Below are 16,363 nucleotides of genomic sequence, written 5' to 3' on the forward strand. Positions count from 1 at the left end.
GAGAACGCGAAGCCTAGAAACCAATTGTGACAGAGCATTTGGAAGGGGACCGGCGTTTTCCAGGGTATGTTGTAGTAATACAGCGGAAGAGCTAGGGTGTATACCCACCGGACACTTTATTAGGTACACCTTGCTAGTACCGGGTTGGACCCCCTTTTGCCTTCAGAACTCCCTAATTCTTTGTGGCATAGATACAACAAGGTGTTGGAAACATTCCTCAGAGATTTTGCTCCATATTGAAATGATAGCATCATGCAGTTGCTTCAGATTTCTCGGCTGCACATCCATGATGCGAATCTCCCGTTCCACCACATCCCAAAGGTGCTCTATTGGATTGAGATCTGGTGACTGTGGAGGCCATTGGAGTACAGTGACCTCATTGTCATGGTGAAGAAACCAGTGGTGAGATGATTTGAGTGTTGTGACATGGTGCATTATCCTGCTGGAAGGAGCCATTAGAAGATGAGGACACTGTAGTCATAAAGGGATGGACATGGTCAGCAACAATACTGAGGTAGGCCATGATGTTTAAACGATGCTCAATTGGTACTAAAGGGGCCCAAAGTGTGCCAAGAAAATATCCCCCACACCATTACACCACCACCACCAGCCTGAACTGTTGACAGAAGACAGGATGGATCCATGCTTTCATGTTGTTTACACCAAATTCTAACCCTATCATCTGAATGTCGCAGCTGAAATTGAGACCCATCAGACCAGGCAACGTTTTTCCAATATTCTATTGTCCAATTCTGGTGAGCCTGTGAAAAGTGCAGCCTCAGTTTCCTGTTCTTAGCTGACAGGAGGGGCACCCAGTATTGTCTTCTGCTGCTGTAGCCCATCTGCTTCAACGTTCGGTGTGTTGTGTGTTCAGAGATAGTATTCTGCATACCTTGGCTGTGACGAGTGGTTATTTGAGTTACTGTTGCCTTTCTTGAATCAGTCTGCTCATTCTCCTCTGATATCAACAAGGCATTTTCATCCACACAACTGCCGCTCACTGGATATTTTCTCTTTTTTGGACCATTCTCTGCAAACCCGCGAGATGGCTTTGCGTGAAAATACCAGTAGATCAGCAGTTTTTGAAATACTCAGACCAGCTCGTCTGGCACCAACTACCATGCTACGTTCAAAGTCACTTAAATCCTCTTTCTTCCCCATTCTGTTGTTCGGATTGAACTTCAGCAAGCTGTCTTCACCACGTCTAGATGCCTAAATGCATTGAGTCGCTGTCATGTGATTGGCTGATTAGCAATTTGTGTTACCATGCAATTGAAAAAATGTACCTAATAAAGTGTCCGGTGAGTGTATATACAGCCTATGGGCTCTGAGTCATTCCACAACAAAATAAACACTGGGGTTCTATGCCATGTCCACAAGAGCCTTGGTTTTCCAGGGACTCGCACTCCTGATTGGCTTTTGGCAACCGCTGGAGCCATCGGCTCTCGCTGCTGTCAATCACTGCCAGTGAGCCAGACAGGAGATGGAGGAGGCAGAGCCAAGCTATGACTCTGTGTGTGAATGGGCACACAGAGCTGCGGTTCGGGAGTGCGCCAGCTTGGGTGCCCCCACAGCACGCTGCTTGCTGTAGGGGCACCCGGCAGGAGGGAGGGGCCAGGAGTGCACAGAGCAGGTAAGTATGACATGTTTGTTATTTAAAAAACAAAAAATAAAAAAATGTAATATACATTACAAGGAGCACAATTACTCCCTAACTACAGAGGATCCGGCCTACTACCAAGTCAATTGGATTCAAGCCCAGGTTATCCATCCAAGAAGTACAGAGTTTTTTTTTTTCCATTTTATTGGGCCAGCCCCTATGTTTGTAAATGTATTTTTCCATTCTAAGTGTGTTGCCCATGCACAGTAGTGATTATTTTATATGTGTGCGGGGTTCTCTGATCTCCAAGTGCCTCAAAATAACTCTGCATGCCTGAAACAGTGCCCTTGTTATAGCCCCGAATGGTTAGGTTTAGTCTGAAGACGTCACCGGATGTGACGAAACGCATCAGTTTGGACCGCAGAGCGTCAGTACGTCACCCCAGGTGGAACGCAAGCCAGAAGCCAGCCCGTGATTCCGCGAGGAGGATGCGCAGCCCGCACCGTTGACCACCAGGGAAAGCGTTTATTCTGTCTTTTATATTCCTGAACCCAATGCATGGGTAATAAACTGTTTAAACCTTATTACGCTATTTGGAGCCTTCTTTTCTCCTTCCCTATCACATTGGGTCATCACACCCCGGAGTCCAGAGGAGAAAACACCAGCCTATAGGACCATTTAAAAGGGAAACCCACTTGGCCCAGGGGGCCATTAAAGCTTGAATGGTCCTAATGTCATACGACATAAGACCCACGACATCTGGTAAGAGACCCAATTTACTCATTTCACTCGGGACAAGAAAATCGATATCTTAGCCAATCAAGCCAGAGCACTCTGCACCTTCCAATTGCGAAGAATCACTCTCACTAAGGACAATATTTTGAGCACTAAAGTCACCGTGTACTATTGGACTGTCTCTTTATTGTTGAATATACTGCTGAATTTTTTATTGCCGATTTCAAAATCTTTTATTTCTCGATATTTATAATTTTTTATGTCATAAGTCACTTATGCACAAGGGACTATAATTTGAGCACATAATCACTGTTCACTTTGAATTGTTCTTTTATTATGAATTTTATACCTGATATTTTATATGTCATAAATTGAGTCACATGTGCACTTTATAACACAGGTTCAATCAAATATTGGGAATTTTTACATACATATATATTTTTATACCCACTTATTGCAGAGATTAGAAACATAGAAACATCGAATGTGTCAGCAGATAAGAACCATTTGGCCCATCTAGTCTGCCCAATATATCTGAATCCTATGAATAGTCCCTGGCCCAATCTTATATGAAGGATAGCCTTATGCCTATCCCATGCATGCTTAAACTCCTTCACTGTATTTGCAGCTACCACTTCTGCAGGAAGGTTATTCCATGCATCCACTACTCTCTCAGTAAAGTAATACTTCCTCATATTACTTTTAAACCTTTGCCCCTCTAATTTAAAACTGTGTCCTCTTGTGGTAGTTTTTCTTCTTTTAAATATGCTCTCCTCCTTTACCGAGTTGATTCCCTTTATGTATTTAAAAGTTTCTATCATATCCCCTCTGTCTCTTCTTTCTTCCAAGCTATTAGCATGGATAATGCGATCTAATTAGCAAGCGCTGTATCTGGCCTTTTTTAAGACCATTCTTTTGACATATCTACCTTTTACCGTACAGCAGCTGCTATACCCCAATTTATATTCATATTTTTCAGATTTTTTTATAAACACACCAACTATACACCTTATCTTTGGCACGTGGAACATACTTTGTATAGATTTTTCTACATGCCAGTATTTTGTTGGCATTGCTTGCAGTGGCTTGGCATTGCATGCCACTGTCAAGCCCGTTGTCCACTAGGACCCCCAGGTCCTTTTCCATCTTAGATTCACCCAGAGGTTTCCCCCCTAGTGAGTAGCTTTTTCCTGAATTAATTCCTCTTCAGAGTCCTAACCTGGCACCCCCTTTCTCACTTGCTGTGTGTGCTAGCCCTTGTTCACTGACTCTCCACTGGAGTGGTCCCCTTCCTGGTCAGATCCCTGGCAAGCTTCCGGTACTCACGGATACTGTTTTTCCCTGGGTTGCTCTGCCTTCAGCTCCACTCGTCAGTATCCTGGACCTCCTGACTCAGCATCACACATTTAGTCCACTAGACCGACCGCCTGTGACCACCTTCCTTGCTGACAGGAGGAGAGACAGCCGTCACCCTCCTCCTTGGACCTGGCTTCCCGCTCAAAGATGCCCTGTCATATTTTTCCCCCGGCTTTTATGACCTATCCCAGAATGCACCACTGTTGTGCCAACTCACTGGGGCAGCCACAAAAGCCTGTGTGTCACTAGCTCGGTTTCCTCCACTGTCCAACAGGCTCTCCCATTGGATACAGTGGGGGACACTCTCTCAGCCCAGATGAATCACACCCTGGACACATGCAACAGGCAGAACTAGCAATCAGGCATTACTTTAACGACAAATTGCACGGTCGTGCGACGCTGTACCCAAATACAATTGATGTCCTTATATTAACATAAGACATTAGATACTACAACTGCTTGATAAACAAAGTAGTTGCTCTTATATGGAACTGAGAAAATTGAGAAATCCCAGGCGTCCTGAGTGTCCTGTCATAAGATGGTGCAAATTACAGAAGCAGTCTCTCCACCCTCGTCCTCCAGGTATCAGTAAGTAATGAAACCACTATTGTAAACTGTTAGATGAACCCAACCTATTTTACTGCTCACAGGTCAGCCGATATCCCCTTTGATTCCCTGCAATGAGCCAGGCACCAGGGGACTAGAGTCCATTCTTGCTCCACTGTAGAGCACCATTCAAACAATTAATGAAGTTTAACTCCAGCCACCATTGTAAACTTTTTGGATGTTGCAAAATCCCTTTCACCGTTGGTCCTGATGAAGTGAATATTTCTACAAAATGAGTTGACCTTATACAAGTTGTGACTAATAAAATAGAATTTTTACATGTGGTTATGTTTATATTCTAGGAGCTCCCATTTGAAGTCCCTTTAGTAAAATTGCTGTTTAGCAAATAGTAACCAATGTTTGTATGAGTGTCATCCATTCTTTGAAAAAAAATTCCACTACCTTGAAGTACATTTGTAAAGCCGGCCATAGATGGTTCAAATGACCAGCCAAGATTCAAAAGATCTATGGGCAGGCTGATCCATCAATCGACTTAGGTACAACCAGCATGCTGGATTTTAACATGCTATATACAGCTGCTAGCAATATTTAGTGTGTTCTCCCAGCAGGGATGGCTCCCCGCCGGGAGAACGCGATAGGAGCAGGAGGGATTCCTTCATCAACAGGACTGTGTTAACTGACTTCATGTGCCTTTACAGGCAGGGCCTCTGATAGAAATCATGGGGCCCCCTACAGCCTACCTGACGGGGCCCCCTTTAGCCCAACCCTCAAACCTCCACCCCTGGCCCCTCCCCAGACCCCGCCCTGAAACAATAATCGCATGTAAAAATCAGACAGGCTGGTTGTACCAGAGTCGATCTATCACTTGAGTACAATCAGCCGTTTTCCAGGCGGACCTGATCTGACCCCCCATTCACTACAAAAGAGAGATGGATCTGAATTGACTTTTTACACCCGCCTACCTCCAATCAGATCTGCTAAGCAAAACAGAAAGGATCTGTTCCCCTCTGTGAATCCGATTGGAGGGGAGTCAGATGTACAGAGTGGGCTGTGTCCTGGGCTGATGACCTGTCATCTGCCCACTCTGCTCAGCAGGGGGATCAGTGGACAGATCCCCCACTGAACAAGCAGATTCCGCCCTAAGAAGCCTTAATAACAGCAACACAGGCATTTTAACTTCTTCAGATCCGTGCTATAGCCGAAGTACGGCTGCAGCGCGGACTCGAATTTCCGGGAGGCCGTCTTTATACGGCCTCCCAGTGACAGGCTCCCCGCGCGCTCCCGCGAGCGCGCATCAGGGAAAATCTGTGTCGGCCGTGTCCCTTGGACAAAGCCAATCACAGATCGTGGTAAATGGCCAATCACAGCGGCCATTTACCACGTGATCGGCCCATGCAATGAGAGATGATCTCATAGGTAAACATATGAGATCATCTCTCATCGCCAGCGCTCCTTCCTCACACAGAGACTGCAGTGTGAGGAAGGAGCAGAGCCGATCAGCCGTCGGGGACACAGAGGAATGTAATCAGGGCACCGATCACCAGTGCCCTGATTACACAAGGTAAATAAAACACACTAAGTGCCCACCATCAGTGCCCACAGTGCCCGCCATCAGTGCCCATAGTGCTGCCAGTCAGTGCCCATTAGTGCCTGCTCATCTAGGCACTAATGAGCACTGACTGGCAGCACTATGGGCACTGAGTGTGGGCACTGATGGTGCTGCCCATCAGTGCCACCCATCAGTGTCCATCAGTGCCACCCGCCAGTGCCCATCAGTGCCGCCTATCAGTGCCCAGCAGTGCCACCTATCAGTGCTCATCAGTGCCGCCTATCAGTGCTCATCAGTGCCGCCTATCAGTGCGGCATATTAGTACCTCCTCATCAGTGCCACCTCATCACTGCCCATAAGTGCCACCTCATCAGTGCCCATAAGTGCCACCTCATCAGTGCCCATCAGTGCAGCCTATCAGTGCCCATCAGTGCCACCTCATCAGCGCACATCAGTGAAGGAGAAAAAATTTTTTATTTTCAAAATTTACTCACAGAAAATAAGAAAAACTTTTTTTTTTTCAAAATTTTCTGTCTTTTTTCTTTTTTTTGTTGTAAAAAATAAAAAAACCTAGAGATGATTAAATACCACCAAAATAAAGCTCCATTTGTGTGAAAAAAATGATAAAAATTTCATATGGGTACAGTGTAGCAATACCGCGCAATTGTCATTCAAAGCGTGAGAGAGCTGAAAGCTGAAAATTGGCCTGGATAGGAAGGGGGTGAAAGTGCACTGTAGGCAAGTGGTTAAAATCATCAGGATTATGATAACACACAGGCAGGTGCAGGTGCTCTATCATGCAGGTGCTCTAAGACTAGCTGGCTGTCCCCTATATCTCCATTACTACTTAGGCTGCTATTAAGGAACATGCGTGAGAATTTGTCCTCCTGTACCTGCTTGTGTTTTGGAGTATCCTGCACCCTCATCCCTCTACCCACCAGTGTTCAAGTATTGCAATAGATCTTCAAAAAGACAAACCTAGACTGAGCTTGCATTTTGTGGGTGTGCTCTGGAATTGGCATCTGGGCCTGACAGCCTCTGAACAGGTAAAGACGACCTGGGTTATCTTCAGTGACCCCCCCCAGGGGTAAGTGCTACACGTTGGGTGTAGTAGATGTAGCATCCTCCTAGGTAGGTGATAGGTAGGTAAAGCCTAGTGTCTCCATCTGCTTATCAGGGGAGCCTGATTGTTAGGCCGGTTGCATGTGTCCATGTGTGATTCATCTGGTTTGAGGGAGTGTCCCCACTGTATCCAATAGGGGGGCCTGTTGGACAGTGGAGGACACCCAGCCAGTGGCACACAGACTTTGTTAACTATCCCAGTGGGTTGGCACAAATTGGTGGTGCATCCTGGGATAGGTTATAAAAGCCAAGGGCACATGTGACAGGGTGTCTTTGGGCGGGAAGCCAGGTCCCAGAAGGAGGGTGACATTTGTCTCTCCTTCTGCTGCAATGGATGGTGGTCACAGGCGGTCGGCCTTGTGAGCCAGGAGTGTGGAGCGGAGTCAGGAGGTCCAGTGTATGCTGACCAGTGGAGTTGAAGGCAGAGCAACCTTGGGAAAAACAGTGTCCGTGAGCAGTGATGGAAGTAACTGTGTTTAAGTAAACGGCGTTACTTAACGCAGTTACTTTTGAGGGTAACGAGTAATCTATTTGATTACTCGTTCTCTCCCTGTAACGCCTTTGCTGCTACTTTCGGCTGCGTTACCACAATTACATCTACCGCCACTAGATGGCAGTAGATGTAATTGTAATTCCCCCTCTCCTCTAGGACCGCTGTCTGCGGTACAGGAAAGAGAAGAGGAGGAGACTCGGACAAGGTCAGGGATCGATCGGCAATGTGTCCGTACACAGACACCGGTGTCTGGGACTATTTTTTCTATTTCGGCAGCGTGTCCTTCCGCCCCGCGTTCTTGTGGGCCGACTGAGGGCGCCGTCCAGCTCAAGTCCCGCCCACCTGCCTGCACTTTGCCTTGAATGCCTTCTCTGGTGGAAGGATCTATTATCCTCCCTCCGCCCACGGCCAGCACTCAGCTCTGCTCTCCACTCATCCTGCGAGAGACAGAGACTGCAAGTATGAAGCTGCCTGTGTGAGTGTGACAGCCGGCTCAGCTATTCAGAGGAGAGGAGGCAGCTGCTTTCCAGACAGTTCAGCAGTCCAGACAGGAGGAGGACGTGCAACAAGTGCTTACAACAGGTGTGTGCTTGGGGGGTGACTTTGACATGCGAGGGGGGGGGGGGAGGGCACTGTCTCTGGCTGCAGCGCCAGCACATACATGGCATGGGGACTGTCTCTGACTGCAGCACATACATCATGTATGTGCTGCAGTCAGAGACAGTGCCCTCCCCCCATGCCATGTATGTTCTGCACTGCAGTCAGACTCAGTGCCCTCCCCCCCATACCATGATAAAGTGGGATATATGGGGAACCCTGCCTGGCCTGCTCTTAAGGGGAATCTATGGGGGAGATTTGGGGACGCTGGCCTGCTCTAAAGATGGATCTATGGCGACCCTGTTCTAAAGAGGGATCTGTCCCTTATAGATCCCCTTTAGAACTCAGTCCCCCTAGATCCCCTTTAAAACAGGCCCTGGGGCCCTATAGATCCCCCTTTAGAGCAGGGTCCTCATAAATCCCCCTTTAGAGCAGGGTCCCCATAAATCCCCCTTTAGAGCAGGGTCCCCATAGATCCCCCTTTAGAGCAGGGTCCCCATAGATCCCCCTTAGAAAGGGTTCCTCATAGATCCCCCTTGAGAGCAGGGTCACCATAGATCCCCCTTTAGAGAAGGGTCCCCATAGATCCACCCTTAGAAAAGAGTCCTCATAAATCCCCTTTAGAGCAGGGTCCCCATAGATCTATGGGGACCCTGCTCTAAAGGGGGATCTATAGGGACCCCTCCCTAAAGGGGGATCTATGGGGAGCATGCTCTGCTCTAAAGGGGATATTTGGGGACCCTGCTCTAAAGGGGGATTGATGAGGACCCTGGCCTGCTATAAAGTGGGATCTATGGGGACCCTGCTCTAGTGTCCCAGTACCAGTGTGCCACACCGCCACCACCACCAGTGTGCCACACCACCACCACACTGCTACCACCATTTCAGGCAGCAGGTACCAAAAAACAAAACAAAATACAGTTACTCACAGTCAGGAGGACTCAGGACTCAGACCCCCACAGTGTGCCACACCGCCACCACTATTAAAGATCTCATAGAACGTAATTGCATTATAGAATAGTAAAAAAAGTCGCAGTTACTTTTCTGAGTAACTAATTACTTTTTCTATGTGGTAACTGAGTCAGTAACTCAATTACTTTTTGGGAGAAGTAATTTGTAACTGTAACTAATTACTTTTTTAAAGTAAGATGAGCAACAGTGTCCGTGAGTACCGGGAAGCTTGCCAGGGGTCTGCCCAGGAAGGTGACTGCTCCAGTGGAGAGTCACTGGACAGGTGTCAGCGCACTTAGCAAGTGAGAAAGGGGGTGCCAAGCTAGAACCCTGAAGAGTAATTCAAGTGGGAAAACATTATCTATCTTCACTTCAATGGCAAGGTGAAGCAGCGGCCTTGCCGCACACTACAGTTGTCCTCAAGATTGTGCATAGTTCATAGTTGGGAGTATCCCACTCATTCCTTCTCCTATCCCAGTTCGAATTAAAAACACAAAAAACCAACATCCCCTGGATTGATTATTGACTGAGCCAAAGACTTTCAATGCTAATTATCTGCTATCAGTTGCTAAGGGTTACCCAGGGGAATCCAGAAAGTGTAATTCTCAGCAGTCCTTTAGGGGGCAGTGCTACATAAAGCTAAAAGTATATGACAATTTAGGTATCGAGCTTAATCTACTACAGTCTCCTTTAATTCTTACCCCACCCCACCCCACCATACTCACCTTTCCTTTCCAACCACAATGCCGTCTCTAGCCATAGATATTAAACTTCTCATTCCAGGTATAGGTGCATAAGTGACTCTTAGTACTGTATATATGGTACTAGGAGGGCACTTTATAATTTTATAATTCATGAAACAGAAAAGTTTAGTTGGTGGCATCAACATGACCATTTATGGTTTTGCATTTACTATTAGGATATGATCACTGATGCCAAAAGTCTTTGGTATTTATAAAGACAGAAACATTTTTTCCCTTTATTGATAATTTGGAAATACAGTAAGATCATATCTTCTGCCTCTAAATGTAGTTATGTTTGTTTCCTGATTTAGAAAATGTGGGATGTATGATCACTTAACTATTTACCAGTCCAGGCCCCATCTGTAGAAAAGGTAGGAATTTAATTGTACAATTGAAACATTTCCAGACTGATCGTTTCATATGACCTGAATAATCATTGATCTATATCAATGTTTTGTTGGATTCTTTATCTTATTTCTATCTTTGCTGGTTGGTCTTTGGACTGAAGATTTACCGGTGTTCCGTGAAAAAACCATACCCGTGTGAAATCCATACCCTCGTCACTTCCGGTGCACCTGCGGAGGGTATGGATTTCTCACGGTAGTTAAACTTGCGGCGCTTACATTAAAACACCTCCTCTGCAACATAAATCATCTCCGCTCTTCCCCCTGTCACTTCCCTCATCCCCGGTAATAAATATAAAAGCGGATCACGGAGCCGAGATCGCCGTCATTTACCTCTCATACACCCGCCGCCGCTTTTATTTTTATTACCGGAGATGAGGGAAGTTACAGCGATAGCACAGGAGATGATTGATGTTGCAGCCGAAGTGTTTTAATGTACCCGCTGCAAGTATAACATTAGACACAGTGCCGTGATAATTTCATGCCCACCGAGCATGCGCAATTCTTTCCTGTTCAATTGCGTATCCAGGGCTCTGAGCATGCGCACTGCTGCGCTGCTCAGCTGTTTCAGACCGGAAGTGACGAGGGTATGGTTTCTTCACGGGGTATGGTTTTTTAACGTTACACCGGCAACAGTTTTTGCACAATTAAAATTAACGATTACAGTACTTGGTTGTCAGCTTAGTTGGTATGTTGCTGCTGACACCTAGTGGTCACAATTGAGAATCGCTTTTAAAAGGATTGTAATTGGGAGCCACAAAATGAATAATCGCCTTCATACTGAACAGTGGCGGCCGGTGCTCAAATTTTTTTTGGGGGGGGGGGGGGGGGGCGCAAAAAGAAAAATGTAATAGGTATTGCTTTGCGTCAAAAAACGCGGTAAAAAAATTGCGTGACTTTGAGGTCATGGTACAGGCATGGCACAGGTGATGGTATAGGCATGGCACAGGTGATGGTACAGGCATGGCACAGGTCATGGTAAGGGCATGTCACAGGTGATGGTAAGGGCATGTCACAGGTGATGGTACAGGCATGTCACAGGTGATGGTACAGGCATGTCACAGGTCATGGTACAGGCATGTCACAGGTCATGGTACAGGCATGTCACAGGTCATGGTACAGGCATGTCACAGGTCATGGTACAGGCATGTCACAGGTCATGGTACAGGAGATGGTACATGCCCCCTTTCAATGCAGTGACCAGCGTACATGCCCCCTTTCAATGCAGTGACCAGCGTACATGCCCCCTTTCAATGCAGTGACCAGCGTACATGCCCCCTTTCAATGCAGTGACCAGCGTACATGCCCCCTTTCAATGCAGTGACCAGCGTACATGCCCCCTTTCAATGCAGAGACCAGCGTACATGCCCCCTTTCAATGCAGAGACAAGCATACATGCCCCCTTCAATGTAGTGACCAGCGTGCGTGCCCCCTTCAATGTAGAGATCAGTGTGCGTGCCCCCTTCAATGCAATGAACACTGTGCCGTGCCCCCTTCAATGCAATGAACACTGTGCCGTGCCCCCTTCAATGCAATGAACACTGTGCTGTGCCCCCTTCAATGCAATGAACACTGTGCTGTGCCCCCTTCAATGCAATGAACACTGTAGAACAGGGGGGTAAAAATCAGCGCAGATACTCTAAAATAGGCGAACCATAAATATATGTATAAAAATAGATAATAAATGCTGAATAGTAATAAATACTCTAAAATCTTCATCAATCTTCAAACAATAAATAGTAAAGTGCTCATGTGCAAAATAAGGTATCACAAAGAATACTGATAATGTGTTTGTGTGATATGAAAGGTGATCAAGAATTACCAAAATAGGTTACGGCTAGGTGAATATCCTGTGCAAAAGTGAGCAACTGTGAATAAATCAGTTGCATATATATACTGATCAAAAATCAGCCGGAAAAAGCAAAGAAAAAATATAAAAATGAAAAAGTGCCCTATGAAGAGTAAACCACTGTAACTCTTCAGTAATGAAACAAAGTGAATCAATAGGTGGTGGCCACAGTGATCATCATACCATGAAATCATACTAATCATTGCAGAGCGCCACAGCATTGTCCTCAATCACTGCAGAGTGCCACAGCATTGTTCCCAATCATTGCAGAGCGCCACAGCATTGTCCCCAATCATTGCAGAGCGCCACAGCATTGTCCCCAATCATTGCAGAGCGCCACAGCATTGTCCCCAATCACTGCAGAGCGCCACAGCATTGTCCCCAATCACTGCAGAGCGCCACAGCATTGTCCCCAATCATTGCAGAGCGCCACAGCATTGTCCCCAATCACTGCAGAGTGCCACAGCACTGCCCCCAATCATTGCAGAGCACCACAGCATTGTCCCCAATCATTGCAGAGCGCTACAGCATTGTCCCCAATCATTGCAGAGCGCTACAGCATTGTCCCCAATCATTGCAGAGCACCACAGCATTGTTCCTAATCAATGCAGAGCGCCACAGCATTGTCCTCAATCATTGCAGAGCGCCACAGCATTGTCCCCAATCATTGCAGAGCGCCACAGCATTGTCCCCAATCATTGCAGAGCGCCAGCGTGCGTGCTCCCTTCAATGCAGTGTGGGTTCCCCTGAGACCAATGCACTTACCTGGCGGCGGCTCCTCTTCAGTCCCGGCGGCTTCTTCTTCAGCCCGGCGGCGGCTTCTCCCCTCCTCGAGACTCCGTCCTCTTCTGCGGCGGGGGGAAGGTGACCGGGCGGTGACGGTAAGTGACTGATGCACGCACCGGCACCGCCCCCAACGAGGTCAACAGGGATGTCCTGAATCATGATTGGTCCAGGCTGGAGTCTGGACCAATCATGATCCAGGACATCACAAAAGGGGAGTGTTGTAGCGCAGTGCTCTGCACCCTGGTGCCCCCAGAAGGCAGCCAATCGGCGCCTCTGCCGGGTGGAAAACCCCACCCCCCCCTATAGCCACCAATGAGTCCGGCGCCCCTAGTGGGCTAAAAATTGTTTTTTTTTTTGTGGTTAATCTTTTTTTTTTTAATCTTATTTTTTTCTTTTTTTTTTGGGGGGGGGGCGGCGCCCCTGCGCCCCCTATCGGCCGGCCGGCCGCCACTGATACTGAAGCTGATGTCACTACAATAAGTTTGAGAGCAAGCAAGCTGTAATTATTAAGCATCATACTAATTATTCTTAAAGGGAATCTATGGTTACGGCAAACACTTTCATTTTATACTATCAGCATTGTAATCACAATACATACAATTGTTATGATTGAAATCCAATATAAGCCTTCTTGAAAAACCTCCTTTTATGATGCTTGTGCTGCCTGTATGCTGTCCATCTCTTTCCACAACCACCTGGGTTCCCTGCATGCTTTGCAGCTTCTCCTCTGCTGTTTGCTTTCAATTTCTAAGGACTACATATCCCATGTTACCTTGCTGCCTGCAAGCAGTGATTCCTGTACTGACCTCTCCTCCTGATAATCAGCACCTCTATACCTCAGAAGGCAGTTCTGTGAAATGTGACACAGCAGTGTCTACTCACACAGCATAGTTAAAGTAATATTAATCTCTTTAGGACCGGAAAGATTTCCCCCCTTAATGACCAGGCCCTATTTTGTGATTCAGCACTGTGTTACTTTAACGGACAATTGCACGGTTGTGTGACACTGTACCTAAATAAAATTGATGTCCTTTTTTCTCACAAATAGAGCTTTCTTTTGGTGGTATTTGATCACCTGTGCGATTTTTTTTTTTTCCGCTATAAACAAATAGCGACAATTTTAAAAAACAAAAAAGCAATATTTTTCACATTCTGCTATAAGACATTCTCAAAAAAAAAAAAATTTAAAATCTAAATGTTTTTAACATTTTAGGCCAAATTGTTTTCAGCTACATATTTTTGGTAAAAAAGAAAAAAAAAAAATCGCAAGCAGCGTATTTTGATTGGTTTGCATAAAAGTTATTGCGTCTACTAACTACGGGAAAGAATTTATGTCATTTCTATTGTTTTTTTTTTTTTTTTACTAGTAATGGCAGCGATCTGCGATTTTTTGCGGGACTGCGACATCGCAGAGGACAGATCGGACCCCTAACTGACATTTTTGACACTTTTGGGGGGACCAGTGACATTACTACAGTAATCAGTGCTATACATATGCACTGTTACTGTAATAATGACACAGGCAGGGAAGGGGTTAACCTTATGGGTGATCAAAGGGTTGAATGTGAGCCTAGGGAAGGGATTCTAAGTGTGGGGGGGGGGGGGGTGGATTTTAAAATGACCATAGAGAGATGTGATCCTATATAGAAGGATCACATGAGCTCTATGATCATTCCAGAGAGAAGAACGGTCAGCTGTGTTTACAACAGCCGACCGTCCTTCTCTCAGCGGGGAACGATCGCGGTTGTAAGTCTACGTCGGTTTGCGCAGGAAAACAACAAAAATGTTACACATTATACTGTCAGAAAGTATTGGGGGGGAGGGTCTGCGGAAGAGGCGGAGCCACAAACACAGAAGCCTTCAAGCTCCAGAGGACGATACAGACTTTGGTTCGGATGCTGATGGCAATAAATCCATTTGATATTCTTCTACCAAGACCTTGTTTGTGAGCATTTTTATACCTTATAACAATAAAATCTTTGTGGAGGAGAATGCAGTCGGCCGGTGCCCCCTTGTGTTTGTTTATTAAAAAGTATTGGGATGCCGGTGTTCCGTGAAAAATCCATACCCGTGAGAAAACCATACCCTCGTCACTTCCGGTTCCGCTACGGAGGGTATGGATTTCTCACGGTAGTTAAACTTGCGGCGCTTACATTAAAACAGCTCATCTGAAACGTAAATCATCTCCGCTCTTCGCCCTGTCACTGCCCTCATCTCCGGTAATAAATATAAAAGCGGATCACGGAGCCGCGATCGCCGTCATTTACATCTCATACACCCACCGCCGCTTTTATATTTATTACCGGAGATGAGGGCAGTGACAGGGCGAAGAGCGGAGATGATTTACGTTTCAGATGAGCTGTTTTAATGTAAGCGCCGCAAGTTTTACATCAGACACAGTGCCGTGAGAATTTCATGCCCACCGAGCATGCGCACTTGTCTAATTCTTTAATGTTCAATCACGTATCCGGGGCTCTGAGCATGCGCACTGCTGCGCTGCTCAGCTGTTTCAGCCCGGAAGTGACGAGGGTATGGTTTCTCCACGGGGTATGGTTTTTTAACGTTACACCGGCCTTTACACACACATGAACTTTAATGGCATCCCAGTCTTAGTCCGTAGGGTTCAATATTGAGTTGGCCCACCCTATGCAGCTATAACAGCTTCAACTCTTCTGGGAAGGCTGCCCACAGGGTTTAGGAGGATGTCTATGGGAATGTTTGACCATTCTTCCAGAAGCGCAATTGTGAGGTCAGGCACTAATGTTGGAAGAGAAGGACTGGCTTGCAGTCTCTGCTCTAATTCAACACAAAGGTGTTCTATAGGGTTGAGGTCAGGACTCTGTGCAGGCCAGTCAAGTTCCTCCTCCCCAAACTCACTCATCCATGTCTTTATGGACCTTGCTTTATGTACTGGTCCAAATCATTTGGTGTGTGTGTGTGTGGGGGGGGGGGGGGGTGGGGGGGGGTTGGGGTTGATTTTCAGAGGTTGGGCTTGGCCCCTTAGTTCCAGTGAAGGGAACTCTTAGGGCTTCAGCATACCAAGACATTTTGGACAGTTTCATGCTCCCAACTTTGTGGGAACAGTGTGGGGATGGCTCCTTCCTGTTCCAACATGACTCCGCACCAATTCACAAAGCAAGGTCCATAAAGACATGGATTAATGAGTTTGGGGTGGAGGAACTTGATTAGCCTGAACAGAGTTCTGACCTCAACCCCATAGGGGGATGAATTAGAGCAGAGATTGCGAGCCAGGTCTTCTCGTCCAACATCAGTACCTGACCTCAAAAATGCACTTCTGAAAGAATTGTCAAACATTCCCATAGACACACTCCTAAACCTTGTGGACAGCCTTCCCAGAAGAGTTGAAGCTGTCATAGCTGCAAAGGGTGGGCCAACCCTAAAATTTGATTAAAAAGTGTGTTGCTGGTGGGATCAGTAGGTGAAAAGAAGAAAAAAGCCGGCACTTCCACCTAGCAGAGGGTTGTGACATTACAAATCGGTGCATCTCGCACTGTGACCGCATTGCAACTGAATACCTAAGAATTTTCATTGCTGTTTCTATTCATGTCTAAGGGGCTCAAAAATCGCACCGCATCGCACAGCACCCATTT

General features: G+C 46.5%; 1 protein-coding gene across 1 annotated transcript in view; it reads left to right on the forward strand.

Moving 5' to 3' along the window:
• Positions 1–369: 369 nt before the first annotated feature.
• The window catches only part of LOC309565657 (large ribosomal subunit protein eL34-like), a gene marked incomplete at its 3' end in the record, with an annotated part of 1,069,281 nt that continues 1,053,287 nt past the window's right edge, over positions 370–16,363 (forward strand). The window contains exon 1 of the mRNA XM_082270611.1: positions 370–402. Within this exon, the coding sequence (XP_082126737.1) occupies positions 385–402 (18 nt within the window). The 5' untranslated portion in view covers positions 370–384. The remainder of the gene's footprint in view (positions 403–16,363) is intronic.

Source organism: Pelophylax lessonae (assembly GCF_965119305.1).
Source record: "Pelophylax lessonae genome assembly, chromosome: 10".
In the NCBI taxonomy this organism is placed as follows: Eukaryota; Metazoa; Chordata; class Amphibia; order Anura; family Ranidae; genus Pelophylax; species Pelophylax lessonae.